Here is a 20,425-nt window from a genome sequence, read left to right as displayed (position 1 = left end):
CTCTCCTCTGCAAGCCAGCTGCTAAGGAAGGGAGGAAGAAACCTTCCAGCTGTGCCTCTGCTGCTCCTCCAAGCCCAGCTCCCTGCCTTTCACCCTCACTTAAAAATCCCTCTTACAGACCCTCCCTCCCACACATGCTCTCTTTCTGTCAGGCAGGCCCTGAGCTGCACTGAAGGGCCAGGTCTGGAGGGGAATGGAAAGATGCAGTTGGAGTGGTGAGCTGCAACACCCCTACATACCCCTCCCCATCTCTGCCCCTGGATGTGACATCACAACATCACAAATGTTGCTCTTATGCGGTGGTTATGTTGCTGTTACCGAATGGACAATTCACAGTAGGGAAAGTGTTCCCAGGGAAACGTTGCTCTTACAATGTGTTGCTGCAAATAAGCATCTACTGAACTTTTTCTAATCACTACACACTCTCCTCTGCCAAAGTCAAAAGATAAAGCCCAGTATTCATGATTGACAACAGAAGAACACTGGAAAACAAACAGCTATATATCCCGTTTGCAAAGTATGAGTCAACTCCCTCTCTAGCGGTTGGTCCACACTAGTAACAGCAGTTATTCTTGTAGCTCAAATAGCAGAGGCTGAGTTGGGAATCTGAAGGTCTATAAATCAAATTATTCGTGGATGCATAAAGTAAAAATATAATTGCCATTTTTTAAAAAATGGATTCAATCCATACAGAGAGAAAACATGTTTTTAACAACATTTGTTTTAAATAAAACTTATAAATCACGTGTGTGTAGAAACTAGATTTTTCACATTTCAGTCATTTGTGACCTATTTGAATGGAGGAGCATTCTAAGGAATTTTCACACTGGGGGAGAATGTCACTATCCCTAGTGTAGGCTAGGGTAATATCCCTACACAAGCTTATAAAAGCAGGAAATTGCTCTCTACTGGAAGCTAGGAAGGAAGAATAAAAGTAGGAGGTACAAATGAGAAGCTGGTACCAAGAAGTGTTCTCCAAGGGCTAGTACCAAGATAGAAACCAAATAAGCCTCAATATCACTGAGGGAAGATCAGCTGGTACAGTGAAAGTCTCCAGCACCCAGGGACAGAGGTTACTGATGCTCAGGGGGTCAGTACTGTCCCAGAACATGCTCTGGTTCCAGAAATGAGGTATTTCCCTGTACCAAGGGCGATGAAGAGCTAATCAGGACTGTTCTTTTGAGCTGATCTAGCTTATTGGTCTTAGATTTCTCAGTCAGATGGCTCTAAGCTCCTCTTAGTCTTTTGCCTTACTCTGCTCCAGGGAAAGTATAATGATGCCAAGCTCTACCTTCTCTGGCAGGGTCTTAACTGGGGAACCTACACCGGAACCAGGTGGGATGATGTCCTGAGGACTATGCCAATCTTGAATCCTTTTCTTGGTATCAGTAGTCAGCACTTGAGGAATGGAGTCTACTCCCAGAGCAGTGTGGAAGTCAGATTTATGGATCTGGGGCCATTGTGTTTAGTCAAGGGAAGGCCTTTCAGAGTTTGAGGTACATGTCATGAACCACCCTAACAGGAACAATTTGAGATGAGATTCCCTCAACTTTCTGCAGTTCTTCGAACAAGAGAAGAACTGCAGTCAACCAAATACCTGGGATATGAGACTCAAGCAGAAAAGGCATCTGTTGTGGCCATCAGTTAAGGTGACTGGCCTGTCACAAGAGGGACAGGGCTTGAACCCCAAGGTCTTGGTTTCTACCATGAAAGCGATGAGGCACAAATGCCTGAGGAGATTCGCTGGGTAGAAAAGAAGGAGGGGGGAAAATGCTGCTAATGGGCAGAAAAAAAAAAAACTATTAAACACTATTACTATTATTTACAAAAACCTATCTGACTAGCATTAGCAGACAACAGAGTTCTGACTTGCTGTCATGGGCAGTAAGAGGAAAGTGAAGGTCTGTGCTGAAGCAGGTTGGATCAATGAAATTCTTTCTACCCTCAGCTGGGGGGATATGAAGATGAACAGCGAGTAGGAATGGCCCTGAACACTGCTTTTTAGATAGTTCTGAACTTGCATACATGGAGGCACATGTATACCAAAGGTGGGATCCACAGAGACTTGAACTGAAATTTAAGAAGTGCCCAATGGAGGATCAACAGAAAAACCAGTTATCTCAGACAAATACAGAGACCACCACTAGAAAACATGAGAATCAAGAAATGTTAAATTATTATAATATTGAAGAATGTGTCCCAAGACACGCGTGGTCAAACAGAAAACGATTAAGCTGCCTCCTGCCAGGACAAAAGGATGTTATACTTAAGGTGTTGGCTATCCAGAAAAATGCCAAGGAATTTTCACTCATAGTGGTCCAACTGAAAAACTCTGGAAAGGGAGAATAAAGGAGAAAAAGAAATTTTGATATATATATAATTATTTTAGGGACCTGGAAAGAACTGAAGAGGTACTCGGTACTTTTTATATATATAAAATTTGTTCTGAAACAAAAATTGGCATCTCTAATATGCATAGATCTCTTAAGTTGAAAAACTCACCTGATATGGATTTCAACTGGAACACTAGATTCAAACCCTTTGAACTCTGAGCAACTTAAGAGTGAAACTTCCAAACAGACCTCATAATGGTATATACCATAGGAAAGTAATAACTACAGAACCCAATACTAAAACGATCGTAGTTACAGCTTGATTTCAAATATAGGCCTAACTAGTCAATTTTCTGTTTGAAAAACTTTTTTAAAACTTAAACTCATTTTGAATACATGTTGAGAAATCTGAACTCCATTTAATCCATCGGTTTCAGAGTAGCAGCCGTGTTAGTCTGTATTCGCAAAAAGAAAAGGAGTACTTGTGGCACCTTAGAGACTAACAAATTTATTTGAGCATAAGCTTTCGTGAGCTACAGCTCACTTCATCGGATGCATTTGGTGGAAAAAACAGAGGAGAGATTTATATACACACACACAGACAACATGAAACAATGGGTTTATCATACACACTGTAAGGAGAGTGATCACTTAAGATAAGTCATCACCAGCAGCAGGGGGGGGGGAAGGAGGAAAACCTTTCATGGTGACAAGCAAGGTAGGCTAATTCCAGCAGTTAACAAGAATATCAGAGGAACAGTGGGGGGTGGGGTGGGGTGGGAGGGAGAAATACCATGGGGAAATAGTTTTACTTTGTGTAATGACTCATCCATTCCCAGTCTCTATTCAAGCCTAAGTTAATTGTATCCAGTTTGCAAATTAATTCCAATTCAGCAGTCTCTCGTTGGAGTCTGTTTTTGAAGCTTTTTTGTTGAAGGATAGCCACTCTTAGGTCTGTGATCGAATGACCAGAGAGATTGAAGTGTTCTCCAACTGGTTTTTGAATGTTATAATTCTTGACGTCTGATTTGTGTCCATTCATTCTTTTACGTAGAGACTGTCCAGTTTGGCCAATGTACATGGCAGAGGGGCATTGCTGGCACATGATGGCATATATCACATTGGTAGATGCGCAGGTGAACGAGCCTCTGATAGTGTGGCTGATGTGATTAGGTCCTATGATGGTATCCCCTGAATAGATATGTGGACAGAGTTGGCAACGGGCTCTGTTGCAAGGATAGGTTCCTGGGTTAGTGGTTCTGTTGTGTGGTGTGTGGTTGCTGGTGAGTATTTGCTTCAGATTGGGGGGCTGTCTGTAAGCAAGGACTGGCCTGTCTGGCCAAGATCTGTGAGAGTGATGGGTCGTCCTTCAGGATAGGTTGTAGATTCTTGATGATGCGTTGGAGAGGTTTTAGTTGGGGGCTGAAGGTGATGGCTAGTGGCGTTCTGTTCTTTTCTTTGTTGGGCCTGTCCTGTAGTAGGTGACTTCTGGGTACTCTTCTGGCTCTGTCAATCTGTTTCTTCACTTCAGCAGGTGGGTATTTTAGTTGTAGGAATGCATGATAGAGATCTTGTAGGTGTTTCTCTCTGTCTGAGGGGTTGGAGCAAATGCAGTTATATCGTAGCGCTTGGCTGTAGACAATGGATCGAGTGGTATGATCTGGATGAAAGCTAGAGGCATGTAGGTAGGAATAGCGGTCAGTAGGTTTCCGATATAGGGTGGTGTTTATGTGACCATCGCTTATTAGCACCGTAGTGTCCAGGAAGTGCATCTCTTGTGTTGACTGGTCCAGGCTGAGGTTGATGGTGGGATGGAAATTGTTGAAATCATGGTGGAATTCCTCAAGAGCTTCTTTTCCATGGGTCCAGATGACGAAGATGTCATCAATGTAGCGCAAGTAGAGTAGGGGCATTAGGGGACGAGAGCTGAGGAAGCGTTGTTCTAAGTCAGCCATAAAAATGTTGGCATACTGTGGGGCCATGCGGGTACCCATCGCAGTGCCGCTGATTTGAAGGTATACATCGTCACCAAAAGTTATGGGTGAGGACAAAGTCACAAAGTTCAGCCACCAGGTTAGCCGTGACAGTATCGGGGATACTGTTCCTGACGGCTTGTAGTCCATCTTTGTGTGGAATGTTGGTGTAGAGGGCTTCTACATCCATAGTGGCTAGGATGGTGTTTTTAGGAAGATCACCAATGGACTGTAGTTTCCTCAGGAAGTCAGTGGTGTCTCGAAGATAGCTGGGAGTGCTGCTAACGAAGGGCCTGAGGAGAGAGTCTACATAGCCAGACAATCCTGCTCTCAGGGTGCCAATGCCTGAGATGATGGGGCGTCCAGGATTTCCAGGTTTATGGATCTTGGGTAGTAGATAGAATACCCCAGGTCGGGGCTCCAGGGGTGTGTCTGTGCGTATTTGTTCTTGTGCTTTTTCAGGGAGTTTCTTGAGCAAATGCTGTAGTTTCTTTTGGTAACTCTCAGTGGGATCAGAGGGTAATGGCTTGTAGAAAGTGGTGTTGGAGAGCTGCCTAGTAGCCTCTTGTTCATACTCCGACCTATTCATGATGACGACAGTACCTCCTTTGTCAGCCTTTTTGATTATGATGTCAGAGTTGTTTCTGAGGCTGTGGATGGCACTGTGTTCTGCATGGCTGAGGTTATGGGGTAAGCGATGCTGCTTTTCCACAATTTCAGCTCGTGTACGTCGGCGGAAGCACTCTATGTAGAAATCCAGGCTGCTGTTTCGACCTTCAGGAGGAGTCCACCCAGAATCCTTCTTTTTGTAGTGTTGGCAGGAAGGTCTCTGTGGGTTAATATGTTGGTCAGAGGTGTGTTGGAAATATTCCTTGAGTCTGAGATGTCAAAAATAGGATTCTAGGTCACCACAGAACTGTATCATGTTCGTGGGGGTGGAGGGGCAAAAGGAGAGGCCCCGAGATAGGGAAGATTCTTCTGCTGGGCTAAGAGTATAGTTGGATAGATTAACAATATTGCTGGGTGGGTTACGGGAACATGTGGCATGTAGTAGTTTAGATAGCTTAGTGTCCTTTTTCTTTTGTAGAGAAGCAAAGTGTGTTTTGTAAATGGCTTGTCTAGTTTTTGTAAAGTCCAGCCACGAGGAAGTTTGTGTGGAAGGTTGGTTCTTTATGAGTATCCAGTTTTGAGAGCTCATTCTTAATCTTTCCCTGTTTGCTGTAGAGGATGTTGATCAGGTGGTTCCGCAGTTTCTTTGAGAGTGTGTGGCACAAGCTGTCAGCATAGTCTGTGTGGTATGTAGATTGTAATGGATTTTTTACCTTCAGTCCTTTCGGTATGATGTCCATGTGTTTGCATTTGGAGAGGAAGATGTCTGTCGGTATCTGTGCGAGTTTTTTCATGAAGTTGACAGATTTCCACTCAGATTGACAGAGCCAGAAGAGTACCCAGAAGTCACCTACTACAGGACAGGCCCAACAAAGAAAACAACAGAACGCCACTAGCCATCACCTTCAGCCCCCAACTAAAACCTCTCCAACGCATCATCAAGGATCTACAACCTATCCTGAAGGACGAGCCATCGCTCTCTCAGATCTTGGGAGACAGACCAGTCCTTGCTTACAGACAGCCCCCCAATCTGAAGCAAATACTCACCAGCAACCACACACCACACAACAGAACCACTAACCCAGGAACCTATCCTTGCAACAAAGCCCGTTGCCAACTCTGTCCACATATCTATTCAGGGGATACCATCATAGGGCCTAATCACATCAGCCACACTATCAGAGGCTCGTTCACCTGCGCATCTACCAATGTGATATATGCCATCATGTGCCAGCAATGCCCCTCTGCCATGTACATTGGCCAAACTGGACAGTCTCTACGTAAAAGAATGAATGGACACAAATCAGACGTCAAGAATTATAACATTCAAAAACCAGTTGGAGAACACTTCAATCTCTCTGGTCACTCGATCACAGACCTAAGAGTGGCTATACTTCAACAAAAAAGCTTCAAAAACAGACTCCAACGAGAGACTGCTGAATTGGAATTAATTTGCAAACTGGATACAATTAACTTAGGCTTGAATAGAGACTGGGAATGGATGAGTCATTACACAAAGTAAAACTATTTCCCCATGGTATTTCTCCCTCCCACCCCACCCCACCCCCCACTGTTCCTCTGATATTCTTGTAACTGCTGGTATTAGCCTACCTGCTTGTCACCATGAAAAGTTTTCCTCCTCCTCCCCCCCCCCCCCCGCTGCTGGTGATGGCTTATCTTAAGTGATCACTCTCCTTACAGTGTGTATGATAAACCCATTGTTTCATGTTGTCTGTGTGTGTGTGTGTGTGTGTGTGTGTGTGTGTGTGTGTATAAATCTCTCCTCTGTTTTTTCCACCAAATGCATCCGATGAAGTGAGCTGTGGCTCACGAAAGCTTATGCACTAATAAATTTGTTAGTCTCTAAGGTGCCACAAGTACTCCTTTTCTTTTTATTTAATCCATCGTTTCAAAATCTAATACTATAACTTTGAAGTAAAGTAATATTTATCCATGTTCTTACATCTTTGCTTTCCTTTTTCACAAAAAATGTGTGTCTGGGCCGGGGGGAGGGGCGCTGAGGTTGGACTCAAGGAGGGGATGGGGTGTGAGTGTCTGGCCCCCTGGCTGAGCTCGGGGGGGGGGGGGGGGGTCAGAGAAGCAAGAACTGGGTTGTCTTAGAGGTTTCTTTAACTCTCTACTCCTGGGGGAATTTCTGCATGTGACTGTATTGTTACAGACATACTTGCTGGCAGGTATTTTGAAATAAATTACCAAAATAAATGAAACTGGCATGATTATATAGTGCTATTTTGACAATAAAATTGGCAAGTTTTGCACAATTTAAAAATACTGTGTGCAGAATTTTTAATTTTTTAGCACAAAATTCTCCCAGGAGAAAGTATTTCACAACCAAATGTCCAGCTATTATTTTTAAATTTTATCTTTGTTAGGTATCTTGTGTTACAAATATCATCTGAAATGATGTGTAGAAATATACAACACTGGGAAAAAATGTGTGAATGCTTTAAACCCTTTCCAAACTCACTTATACTTTTAAAATACAACAACCATCATTATTGTACAATAAACAGCCAGGTACAAAGACTAAATACACATCAGTTAAAGCAAAATGAGTCTAGTTACTGAACAAGATACATAACTTTACACGTTTAATTCAAAATTCACTGTCTTTTCATAGTATGTTTTACAATGCTAACATTTTAATTTAAATTTGTTTGAGTTTCCTTTTGTTTTATGTTTTTAACGGCACAGTAAAAAGGCCTATGTGACAGCTTATTACATCCACAAAACAGTATCATCCGTTTGCATAATTTTGCTAGACACTGTCAAACATATCATTATGGGGTTCTTAATCGCCTTATCACACTACTGTAGCATCACAACATGAATGCAAAATTAGTAGTTCAAGGAAGTGCCTATGAATATCCAGAAAAACTTTAAGGACTAATACACTACACTGTATCAGACCATCAAGTCCAGAATCCTACAGCAAAATACAGAATCTTAAGCAAAAAAGCCCACAAATATGCCATGCTAATTAGGCAACGCCACACAAGGAAGAAAAATTCCTTTTAAATTTTGTAGGTCAAAATAAGCTTTTAAGTCTGGTATTTGATTGCCCTTATTGTCCTAGTTTGCATAATTGAGAAACTATCTTGCCTTTTATTGGTTAATTTAGATTATCTTTACCCTACAAAATATATGACTATCAAATGGCTAAGTAAATAGTCTTACACCTGCACACAATTCATTTACAATTAAGTGCAAAGATGAGAAATTAAAAATAATTGCACCCTCAAAATGGTATAATTAAATAATTTTTCAAAGCAAGAGTCAGGTCAGTAAGCATTAAAAAGTTGTTCTATTTTACTTTTCTTGTGAATCTCAAAGCATAACATCACTTGAGTTGGAACAGAACTTCAATCAATTCTTAACTTCCAAATGAGGCAACTTTCTGAATTTTTCCTCTTCCATTTTTCTCTCCAGCAAAAAAGTTCTAGAAACCAATGCACCAAACTTAGATCAAAGAAAAGCAATTGTAGATCACATGCCCTCAACAATAATCTAAAAAAACAACAAAAAACAAAACCACCCCACAACTTTTGAGCTCCTTACAACTAAAACCAATATGGAATATTACAGAATTAACCAAAAGTCTTATACGCTGTACCACAAAGATGCTCTCCCTATTCCAAATAGCGTATGCCATCAGGGCTAGAGCCTACAAATGAATCCAAATAGCTGGAACCATAAGCCTGGACAGATCCATTTACAAGAGATAGCCATAAGGATATAAGTGACATATTGCAGAGAGAAGGAAGGAGGATACAATTAAATATATGCAAACATATACACATACATAAAATTGAAAAATCTGTGCCACTTTCAAGAAAAAACAAAGGTCCCTCTATCATACTAAAAATACAGTCAAATAATAATAAGTAAACAAATAACTGCAGTTTTTAACATGAAGGAATTAATCTAAATGTAAATTCATAACCCACCTCAAAATTTATTCAAAGTTAATTATGAACCCATATCATTCAAAAAACAGATCTAGACACAAAGGCTTAAAGTTGATCACATTACCCTGATAGAAAATACTATATACCGACAGACTCCTCAAGTTACTTTTGATGTAGTATTACTTTAAAATATAGAACCACAATTTTACAGAGAAAAATGATCATCCCTCGTAACCCGATTACATCCTTTAGGGTAGCAGGATAGGAAGAGGAATAGATCAGTCTAGCAGCTGGACCCTGAATCAGCAGCAGCAGCCCCAGAGGAGCTTCCAGAGAAAAGGGTTTAATGACTAATTGAAAAGAATGCAGGCAACTGACTGGGGAAAAAAAAGTTACTTCATGAGCTCTGCCCACCTGAAAGTCCCTCCCCTCAAGTGGTCAGGGAAACTCCAAGAGAGCCATCTTATGATCTTTAAGAAGCTACAATTTTATTTCAGTCACTTAACTAAAAATGAATATGAAAGGGTCAATACCATGAAAGCAACTTCAAATGTAGTAAAACCAGATGGACAATAGAGAACTATAGGGAACCTAAACAAAAATGTGCATCAATTACATTCAGTATACTATTTCTTGTTAAATGTTTTTCGCTATATAAAATGATGAATTTAGTTTAGTTCATTATAAATATGAAACCTCTGACTTCTTCAAACAAGTAATTGTCTCTTGAGATTTACCAGACCTGATCAAAATATCTTTATTTTCCAGGGTAGAATTATCTAAATCAATTTTAATCATGTCCTACATTTGTACGTTGTTTTTTCCCTAAAGAAAGGGTGATTCTCACTGGCTGGTATAACCATTAAAATGTTGCTTTGCAACCAAATATAGCATTTACAATGAATTTAGTACTACTTTTTGATAACCAGGAGAATATACTATATCTATACACAATTAAAAAAATTATGTAGCTTAAGATTCATAGATATTAAGGTCAGAAGGGACCATTATGATCATCTAGTCTGACCTCCTGCACAAGGCAGGCCACAGAATCTCACCCACCCACTCCTGCGAAAAACCTCTCACTTACGTCTGAGCTACTGAAGTCCTCAAATCATGGTTTAAAGACTTCAAGGAGCAGAGAATCCTCCAAGAAGTGACCCGTGACCCATGCTACAGAGCAAGGCGAAAAACCCACAGGGCCTCTTCCAATCTGCCCTGGAGGAAAATTCCTTCCCGACTCCAAATATGGTGATCAGCTGAACCCTGAGCATATGGGTAAGATTCACCAGCCAGATACCCAGGAAAGAATTCTCTGTAGTAACTCAGATCCCACCCCATCTAACATCCCATCACAGGCCATTGGGCCTATTTACCATGAATATTTAAAGATCAATTAATTGCCAAAATCATGTTGTTATCCCATCATAACATCCGTTTATTCAAATAATTTTTACATTAAGTTAAAAAGTGCATCACTGACTATTTTCTATTTATTAAATTAATTTTTACTCATGGTTTGGGTCACGCTGCTTTTGGATGGAAACAAATTCAATTAAAAATGCACAAAAACAGCATTCTAAATTAGTATAATAAAATTACATTAAATGTACTGGATACATAAATTTTAATCAAAACATTTTGTATTTAAAAACTGATTAAACAAAGAAAGTATTATATATAGTTAGCAAACTGAAATGATTGTTTCTGGTCATCATATGCTTCAAGATTTTAGAAAAGACTTGTTACCTTTTCCGTAACAGGTATTCTTTGAGCTGTGTTGCTAATGTCCATTCCATATTAGGTGTGTGCACTCACCATATGCACTGGTGCCGGACGTTTTTCCCTCAGCAGTATACATAAGGGACTGGCTCTTTGGCGCCCCCTGCAGTGGTGTCTGCATTGCGCAGTAAAAAGGAGTGCCACCTACTTCCCCGCACCACCAGTTCCTTCTTTCTGGAAACTCAGAATGGAGAAGGACGACAGATCATGGCATGGGAATGAGCAACACATCTCGAAGAGTACCAGTTATGGAAAAGGTAACTTTCTTCTCTTCGAGTGCTTGCTCATGTCCATTTCATGTTAGGGGACTCCAAAGCAGTACTCCTGGAGGGGATAAGAGTTCACCGACGTGTAGATTGCAACACAGCTCTGCTGAACCCAGCGTTGTTCCTGGCCTGCTGAGTGATGGCATAAGGAGCTGAAATTGTGTGGAAAAAGGACCACATCGCAGCTTTACAGATGTTCTGGACAGTGATGTGTGCCAGGAAGGCTGCCGAAGACACCTGCGCTCTCATTGAATGGGCTCTGCCAATTAGTGGCAGCAGAACCCCTGCCAGGTCGTAACAGGTCCTCATGCATGAAGTAATCCAATTGGAAATCCTCTGCGAGGACACCAGGTGACCTTTCAATCTATTTCCTGTAGCGATGAAGAGTTAGATTGATTTATGGAAAAGCTTGGTACGCGCCAAATAAATAGCCAAGGCCCTTGGGATGTCCAGGGCTTTTCTTCACTGGTCTTGTGCAGTTTGGGACAGAACACCGGGAGGAAGATGTTCATATGGAAGGTGGAGACCACCTTTGGCAGGAAGGCCGGGTGGGGCTGCAACTGAACCTTATCTTTGTAGAAGACCGTGTATGGAGGCTCTGAGGTCAAGGCTTTAATTTCAGAGACCTCTCTCAACGATGTCACTGCCACCAGGAATGCGACCTTCCATGACAGGTGGGAAAAAGAGCAAGATCTCACTGTGGGATGGGAGCCCGTACCTGCAGCAAAAGTCTCTTAAGCCCTCTCAGGAACATGGGAAAACACCGTCTCTCCTTGGATAGGCAGGCGAAAAGCAGAGATGGCCACCAGATGCACTCTAATGGAAGTGTGTGCCAGGCCCTGGTTCCTCAAGTGGAGCAGGTAGTCCAGGACAGCCTGTATGAAGGAATATGAGGGAGAGATGACCCGTTCATACGCCCAGCAGGAAAACCTCGTCCACTTGGCCAGGTAAGTCAGTCTAGTTGAGGGCTTCCAATTTTCCAGGAAGATCTGTTGGACCCCCTCTGAACAGGTCCACTCCTCCGGGTTCAGCCACACAGCATCCATGCCGAGAGGTGGAGGGACTCAAGGTTGGAGTGTAAAAGCTGACCGTAGTCCTGTGACAGCAAGTCTAGTCGGTTGGGCAGGGTCCAGGGCGGGGCTGTTCTCAGGTTCATGAGCGTGCCGAACCAGTGCTGGCGAGGCCACGCCGGGGCAATCATGATAACCTGTGTCTTGTCTCTTTTGATCTTTGCCAGGGCACTGCTGATGAACGGAATCTGAGGGAATGCGTACATCAGGCTCCCGACACTGAGAAGAGGGAGGCATCAGAGAGAAACCTTGTTCAAACCTTGCCAAGAACAAAACCAGTGGCATTTCCTATTGTCTGTCTGATAGCGAACAGGTGCATTCAGGGAGTTCTCCACCTTTGGGGGAGGGGGGGGATCTGCAGGCTGCCTCTGGATGGAGCAACCACTCGTGGTGAGAGAAGCGCCTGCTGAGTTGGTCCACCAGCGTATTCCTGACGCCAGGAAGATGACAAGCTTCCAGGTGGATTTTGTGGCTGATGCAGAAGTCCCAAAGACAGAATGCCTCCTGACAGAGGACCAACGACCGTGCTCCCCCTTGCCTGTTGATGTAGAACATTGAGGCTGTGTTGTCCGTCAGGACTCATAACACCTTGCCTGACAGGTGAGGCAGGAAGACTCCGCACCCCAGCCAGACTGCTCGGAACTTGGACATTCATGTGCAACTGCGCCTCCTCCAGGAAACACATCCCCCGAGTCTGGAGGATGCCGAGATGCGCAGCAGAGGTCCGAGACATCCGACATCAATTCAACGGAGCGAGGAGAGTTGTTGAATAGAACCCCTCCAGGGCCGTCCTGCAATCGGTCCACCATCGCAACAAGGTAATTATCGCCTGGGGAATGGTAACTATCTTTTCCACGAGGTGTTGGGACTGGGAATAGACCGTTCCCAGACATTGTTGCAGGGCCTGCATCTGGAGCCTGGCATGGTGGACCACATAAGTGCACGCTGCCATGTGGCCCAGCAGATGCAGACAGACCCTGACTGTAGTCAGAGGGAATGCGGAGACTTCCGCGATGAGGTTCATCACCATGTGGAACCTCTCCATTGGCAGGAGCGCTCTGGCGCAGGTCAAGTCGAGGACTGTTCCGATGAGCTCTATCCTCTGCAATGGCACGAATGTTGACTTTTTGTTGTTTACCAGTAGGCCCAGAGAACGGCACATGGCTTGAAGTACCGTGACATCCCTTTGTACTTGAAACCAGGAGCTACCCATGATGAACTAATCATCAAGGTATGGGTAGATCTGGATACCCTGGTGCCTGGTAAGCTGCTGCCACTGACATGCACTTGGTAAACACCCTTGGTGTTGTCGCCAGGCCGAATGGAAGGACCGCAAACTGGCAGTGGTGGGGTCCACCGTAAACCGGAGGAAGGGTCTGTGTCCTTGAAAGATCGCTATGTGGAAGTATGTGTCCTGCAAGTCCAGGGTGGCATACCAGTCTCCCAGATCCAGGGAAGGGATAATAGAAGCCAGAGAGCCCATGTGGAACTTTAGCTTCTTTAGGTACTTGTTGAGGTCTCCCAGGTCCAAGATGGGCCATAGACCACCGTGGGACTTTGGGATTAAAAAGTACCAGGAATAGAACCTTTTGTTCTTGTACTCAAGAAGAACTTCTTCCACAACACCCAGCTGTAGCAATCTCTTTACCTCCTGCACTAGGAGACACTCGTGAGAAGGGTCCCTGAAGAGGGACAGGGAAGGCGGGTGGGAAGGGGACGGGTAGAAAGGAACTGGAGGGTATAACCCTGCTCCACTGTGCTGAGGACGCAGCGGTCCAAAGTTATAGCCATCCAGGCAGGGAGGAAAAGGGCTCTTCTAACCTGGGGCTTTAGGCAGAGGAATTGGAAGCAACCCTCTTCAAAAAAGTTCATAATGCGCTTTAGCCTCATCTTGAGGAATCGGGCGAGGGGGCCCCGTGACAGCCTTGTCTGGCGATGACAAGGACAATGCCGGTGTCGTGGGAACCTCCACATCCATGTGTGGGGTCCAGCATCTTGCTCCCCTGGGTCCTCCGGGACCTTTGGGCTCTTACCCTCCGAAGCATTGAGCATCGGAGGGGAATGGGATACCAAGGCTGCTGGCCTCTCTGAGACTCCAGACACTGATCGGGCAGCCTAAGAAGGTTGGGAGAACCCATCAAGGGTGCCATGGGACAGATTTCAGTGTTGATAATGTAGTCAGCACCACCGGTACCGGGGCTTGTCCCCAGCCGGAGCAACTAGCGGAGTGGTCAGTACCAGGTGACCAGGATTGGGCCAAGCGGTGACTCCTGTCTGACTGGTGCCAGTTGCTGCATCCTGAAGCCAACCTGCTTGAGTGAGACTGTCTTGGTCGGACTCTCTGGGACCAACGGTGTTCAGTGAACCTGCGTTGGATACCCAGCTATCCACACCTCACGCTACCCAACCGGTCCCAGGTTGTCGAACGGGACCAGAAGCTATTACGGGCTGGCTGCCGGGAGGATCCTCCTGAGTAGGATGACCTCTCCTTCTTGGAGACAGTGATGATGGCCTGGCAATTGGCTGTCTCTGGCATCAGATCAGTCCCAGGCCCTTGGAGACAGTCGGGGCCAGTCCCAGAGTTCTTACCACGTGGCACGAGCCTCAGAGGGTCTGCGCCAATCTACCAGCAAGGTACGACTCGAATCCCTTGATCGGTGCCCCCAATGTGGGGACTGAAGAGGGTTCTGCTGAGCCTGCAAACGCTGACGGGACATCCCTCTCCATGGGGAACGGTACCGCTGAAGCAGGGATACACAGATAGGTCCCAACTTGGGTTTTCCCCGAGACCGGGGTACGTTCAGGAGCTGCTGTAGGCAGCACCGGGAGCATCAGGATTTCTTAAGCCACTCGAAGAGCTTTGGGCATCGACAGCACCTGAAGCTGGCTAAGGCCTGCACCGCTATCAGGGGTTGCAGGTGAAGCATGGGATGGGCTGCACCAATCTATTTGAGCTGGGGCCCGACTTCCCGACGCGGGTGTTGAGCTGTCTGGCACGGGTCACGGCTCACCTCCAGCCCTCTTTTTTCCCCCTTACAGGAGGTAGGGAGATCTTCCCCTCTCAGTCTTTTTCAGCTTCTTCACTCGAGTCGTGGACGGCTTTGGTGGGCACTGTGCATGAAGGCAAAGGTGCTCAGTGCGGGGTCAGACCACTGTTCTGGTGCTGGAGTGAATATTGACTCCACTTTCAAAGGGATATCGCGCTCCTCCTTCATTCTAGATTTGAAGGACTTGCAGATATGGCACTTATGTGCCCTTCGCGTAAGCACCTTAGGCAGCTGGTATGAGGATCGCTGATGGGCATAGGCCGTTCGCAGAGATCGCAGGGCTTAAAGCCTGGGGACCCCAGGGCATGCCTCGTCCCCCTGTTGAGTCCCATTCATGACTAATGAAAAGCTGAGAACTACTAATAAGGGTAACTAAAACTACTAACTATATACAACTATATTACAGGTTTTCAAAGTTTACAAGAACAGAAAACGAAACAATGGTAGCTGAAGCAGCAGATGTTCCCTCACCGTCACTGGCAGCAAGAAGGAATGGAGGGTGGGGGGAGCTGGCGGCGCCCCTTATACCATGCCATGCAGGTGCCACTCAACGGGGCGCCAGAGCCGGTCCCCTACGGACATTGCTGAGAGAAAAACTTCCAGAACCAGTGCATATGGGGAGCACACACACCTAATATGGAATAGACATGAGCAAGCACTCGAAGTACTAGTTGATCTTATCTTCTCTCACACTTAGTTTTTATAGATACTTTTGAAGAAAATAAGCTTTCCTGCTTTTTTAAGTCCCAATCAGTTTCTCAACTTTGAATGCGCTGGCCATTGAACAGAACTAGCTGAATAAACTGAAAGGAAGAAAATATTCTCTTTGCACCTACAAAAAGGAGGAGGATCTGGCTACCAAAAGCTTGTTTTGCACTTCAGATCCTGGTCCCAGGTGTTTACCTAATGATTTTCATCAGTTTAGGGGCTTCACTTTCTTTAAAACTTTGATGCACTGCTTAATTTTAATAGATTCTAATAAGTTTAGATTTAAATGATAATGCAAGCAGTTACATTTTAAATTTAATTTTATATAGGTTTATTTTAAAGAGTAAAAACGTGTTTAAATAAAAATCAAATTTTTAGTAAATTTTTATCCACCTTACATTACCCCCAAAAAGACCAATTTAATTTCTTTTCTTGAAAAAGCCTAATAATCACAACTAACTTCCTGGTTACAATAGTAGTAAATGAAATTTGTTGGCTTTGCTTTTAAGTTGAATTTTACAAATGAACCCCCCCAAAACCCAGCAATTCTAACAATCTCTTGCGTCTTACAACCTTTATATCTTTGCTGATTACCAATATATAAAAGAATAATGGTTAGTATGGAGAATTTTTCATGTGTGTTCATTTAAGTAAAGCATGCTTTCAATAGAATAGAAGGTACTTACCCTTCTAACCTGACATCAGGTAATGATCTGTTGAGTGCAATCATTTCACTTGCCATTAAATTAAACTGATTTATTTTAAACATCTCTTTCATTTTTTCTTGATCCTCTTTAGGAACAACAACAGGCTTCCCCATTTCTCCAGGACCTTCATGTGGCTTCTGTATGGGTTCTGGAACTAACAAAAAAGAAGTCTTAATACTGAAGAAATTACCAGGGGTTCTCAAACTTCATTGCACCGCGGTCCTCTTCTAACAAAAATAATGACTACATGACTCCAGGATAGGGGACTGAAGCCTGAGCCCCACCTCCCAGACAGGGAGCCCAAAGCCAAAACCCAAGCCCCGTCAACTAGGATTGAAGCCCTTGGGCTTTGGCCCCAGGCAGTGGGGCTCAAGCTTTGGCCCTATGTGGTGGTCTCCGACTTTGGCCATGAGCCGTGGGGCTCAGGCATCAGCCCTGGGCCCCAGCAAGTGTAATGCCAGCCCTGGCAACCCCATTACAATGGGGTTGTGACACACTTTGGGGTCTGAACCCAGTTTGAGAACCGCTGGCTCTGAAATTTACTGAAGAAATAAGACTATTGCAGGCACTTCTTGTTTATGTTTTACAAAAGCATATCTAATTTGTTTAATGATGCACTGCTGCATATGAAGCAAGAGCCAAAGACAGGCGATTTAAAAATTGACATTTTTAAATACTGGAAAAATATAAACTTCTGAGTATTAATATATTTAACAAGAGCAGTTACATCTCATTCTCAGCAGCCAAAAGCACCCATCCTTTTGTCATCACATTTTGTATTGTACAAACCTACTGCATCACAAATTTAACTCAGTTATAGAATAAACCTCTACATTATATTTCACAGATTTTCTGATGCGGGGGGAGGGGGAATCAGCAGGGATTTTATTTCACATCTAGTAACATCCACTTCCACAGAGATTGTCAGCAAAGGAATTTATTTTTATATAAAAACTTCTATTTAAGTGAAGACTAATCCATTTAGACTCAAATTCTGATGTGTAATATACTTTACGATTTGGCATTCTGATAAAAAATGCCATTTGAATTCATTCTTCAGAATAATCCTCTCTCAATTTTAGGAGAATTTAATTCCACCAGAATTAAGCTATTACAAAATGGAAACAATGCATTAGCTCTAGCCAATCTGTATCAACAAGCAAATTTAATATTACTCCTAAACTAGCCATAGTATTTCTGATACCAATTGTTTGCCAAGTAAAAGACAAAACGAGAAACAGAACATTATTTTATTTTTATGCTTCTGAGAAAGCATTACAAATAACTGATACTAAAAAACAAAACCAACCTATCAAAGTGGCCAGTGTTTCTTTATAAATACCCATTTGGTGATATTTTTCAAAATTAAAATTTTTTAAACACACAAATAATGAAATTTCCAGACACTTGTTTTAACTTGACCATTAGCATATATATTGGTCTATGAATCATCTAGCCACTGAATTATCAAATTAATTTTAAGAGAAAACAGTACTATATATGAACAAAATAATTTAATGTACTCTAACAGAATATTAGCTAATTCCAGTAAGATCAAGGCACCACCCCTTTTTCTCTTCCTACTTCCCAAATATGAAATTATGAAATGTTCCTCAATTTTTGGCTAAGAGAGAATACTATAATCTTACATGAGACCAAAGAGGGGAAAAATAGCTTGTCAAGAGCAAAACCAAAATGCATACTATACTCACTGAAAAACTTAACACTCAAATTATATGAATGTATAAAGAGTAACAAATGAGATATCTTGCAACTATTTCATTGAGTTATATTTCACTGAGTTTTCCAAAATGACTGCAGGGGGAAACTATTAGCAACACCTAAATTCAGTTTGCTAGCATATCCATTATAAAAGATTTTCATAGTTTTTTCCTAGAAGCTCAAACATTTCCACTGTTTGCAACAGGCCTTTAAATTTGGTAGGGTGAATACTCTTGACCAAAGGAATACCTTTTCTTTGTCACATGAAATTGGTTCAAGTTTGGCTGAGATGTACTGTTAAAAATTGCCAATTGGCTAATGTCTCTGGTTCAATGGAATTGACATGTTCCTGCAGAACACTGTGATTCCACCATATCACCATTTTTCAACAGAGAACTGTTCCACTGAAAGATTTTCAATAAGCTCTAATTATAATCAGTCTAATTCTGCTATGTATTCCATGACCACTTGCCTCATTCAGTGCACAGTATGGACACTGCAACCCAAATTCTCCAGTAACATCCATAGGAGCAGCAGTAAAGCAAAGAGAAAGCCTCCTCCCGCTGCAGAGATGAAGGTTTAATACATGTTCCCCTCTCCTCCTAAAAAAGTTTCACTGCCAATCAGGGAACAGAACGTTTCAAGGAACTTCAAATTTCATTTGTCCGCTGCACATTTCTTTAAATAGACACAGTAATTAAACTTAAAAGAAATTAGTCACATTAAAAGCTCCAAACACAGATTCTGGCCTTAAAAATCAGAAGAGCCTCAACACTATTTATTTTGTCTTCATAACACACTTATGACGTAAAATATCATCATTTTACAACTGGAAATTAAGGCATAGAGATTAAGACCAAAGTTGTCAAAGTATCTATAGTAAATGCTGTGTTATCCGGCACTTTACCAACCAGAATGCTCTATAAACTGGCATTTTGGGGGTGGGGGGTGCCATGGGAGAGGAGGATTGTGGGGTGTGGGCTCTGGGAGGGAGTGAGTGCGGGACAGGACTCAGAGCAGGGGGTTGGGGCATGGGAGGGGATTCAAGGTGTCGGATCCTGGAAGCGCTCTCCTTGGGTGGCTTCCTACAAGAGGCGACATGTCCCTGCTGCTCCTAGGTGGAGGTGTGACCAGGTGGCTCTGCATACTGCCTCTGCCCACAGGCACTGCCCCCGTAGCTCCCATTGGCTGCAGTCAATGGTCTTAGGCGGAGGAACAGCCACAGTGGGCTTACGCTGTCTCTGCAGCTCCCATTGGCCAGGGACCACAGCCCTGGGAGCTATGGGGGTGGCGCCTGCAGGCAGAGGCAACGTGCAGAGCCACCTGACTGCATCTCAGCCTAGGATTAGCAGGGACATGTCGCCTCTTGCAGGAAGCCACCCGAGGAGAGCGCCGCCAGGATCCACGACCTCAAATCCCCTCTCATGCCCCAAGCCCCAGTCCTGCGCTCCTTCCCTCCCTCTTAGTTAACCAGAATTTTTAACTTACTGACACCCTCCATTCCCTCAACGTGCTGGATACCAAAGTTTTTACTGTACTAATTTCAAATGCCCCACTTGAGATGCTTAGGACTGATTTTTCCAAGTACTTCCAGTTTATACATTCTAAGCACAGCTGCCATTGACTTCAATTGTGGTTGAGAGTGCTCAGCACTTCGGTATATCAAATCCCCTATGTCTCAAATTGGGCACCCAAAAATGAGCCCCACAGTTAGTGGCCACCTCCTAAAAGTTTGGTTTAAGGGACTTGTCCAGTTGCACATTGGTAGTTTACAGAAACCCAGTTCTCTGGGTGGCGTTCAACGCTTAAACCATGAGATCAACCTTTCTCTTCCTGCAGTTTCCTGTCTCGTTCACTACTCAACTTCCAAGTTCTATAAGAAACGAGATTGGGGTCCTACAATCAGCTTCCTCCTCTACAAAATCCTGTTTGGGCACTGTCTATCCTATGCACTGAATGAGGCAGAAGCCTCACGGAGAAAAAAATAAATAGGTGATCATGTAAAGACTGCAAGTAATGCATACATTCCAGGTTGCTGATTTACAGTTGCATGGACCACCTTAATTTTGATATTTCTTAAGTCTTGGGTGCTTGACTTTGAAACCTAACTTTTAATGGAGTCTTTTTCTGTGTAATTACCTAGGGTTTAAAAAAAAAACAAACCACCAAGTGAAGGAAATTGAAATTCTATCACCTGTAATATAACCATATTCAATCCAACCCATCCCCCCCAATATTGGTCACCTTTAGGGCTGGCAAGTTTAAATCCATAGTATAGA

The 20,425-nt window shown here is 43.5% G+C and overlaps 1 protein-coding gene across 11 annotated transcripts in view; it reads right to left on the bottom strand.

Annotated features, from left to right (window-relative positions):
- Positions 1-20,425, bottom strand: part of GALNT1 (polypeptide N-acetylgalactosaminyltransferase 1) — a 184,914-nt gene that overhangs the window by 94,979 nt on the left and 69,510 nt on the right. For 10 of the 11 annotated variants that reach the window (XM_038389894.2, XM_038389893.2, XM_043508614.1 and 7 more), the window contains one exon: positions 16,404-16,578. In XM_038389894.2, the coding sequence (XP_038245822.1) occupies positions 16,404-16,578 (175 nt within the window). The remainder of the gene's footprint in view (positions 1-16,403; positions 16,579-20,425) is intronic. The other variant, XM_038389897.2, reaches the window with a different exon arrangement.

This window comes from Dermochelys coriacea, chromosome 2, assembly GCF_009764565.3.
Source record: "Dermochelys coriacea isolate rDerCor1 chromosome 2, rDerCor1.pri.v4, whole genome shotgun sequence".
NCBI classification, from domain to species: domain Eukaryota; kingdom Metazoa; phylum Chordata; order Testudines; family Dermochelyidae; genus Dermochelys; species Dermochelys coriacea.
This window is presented reverse-complemented; position numbering and strand designations above follow the sequence as displayed.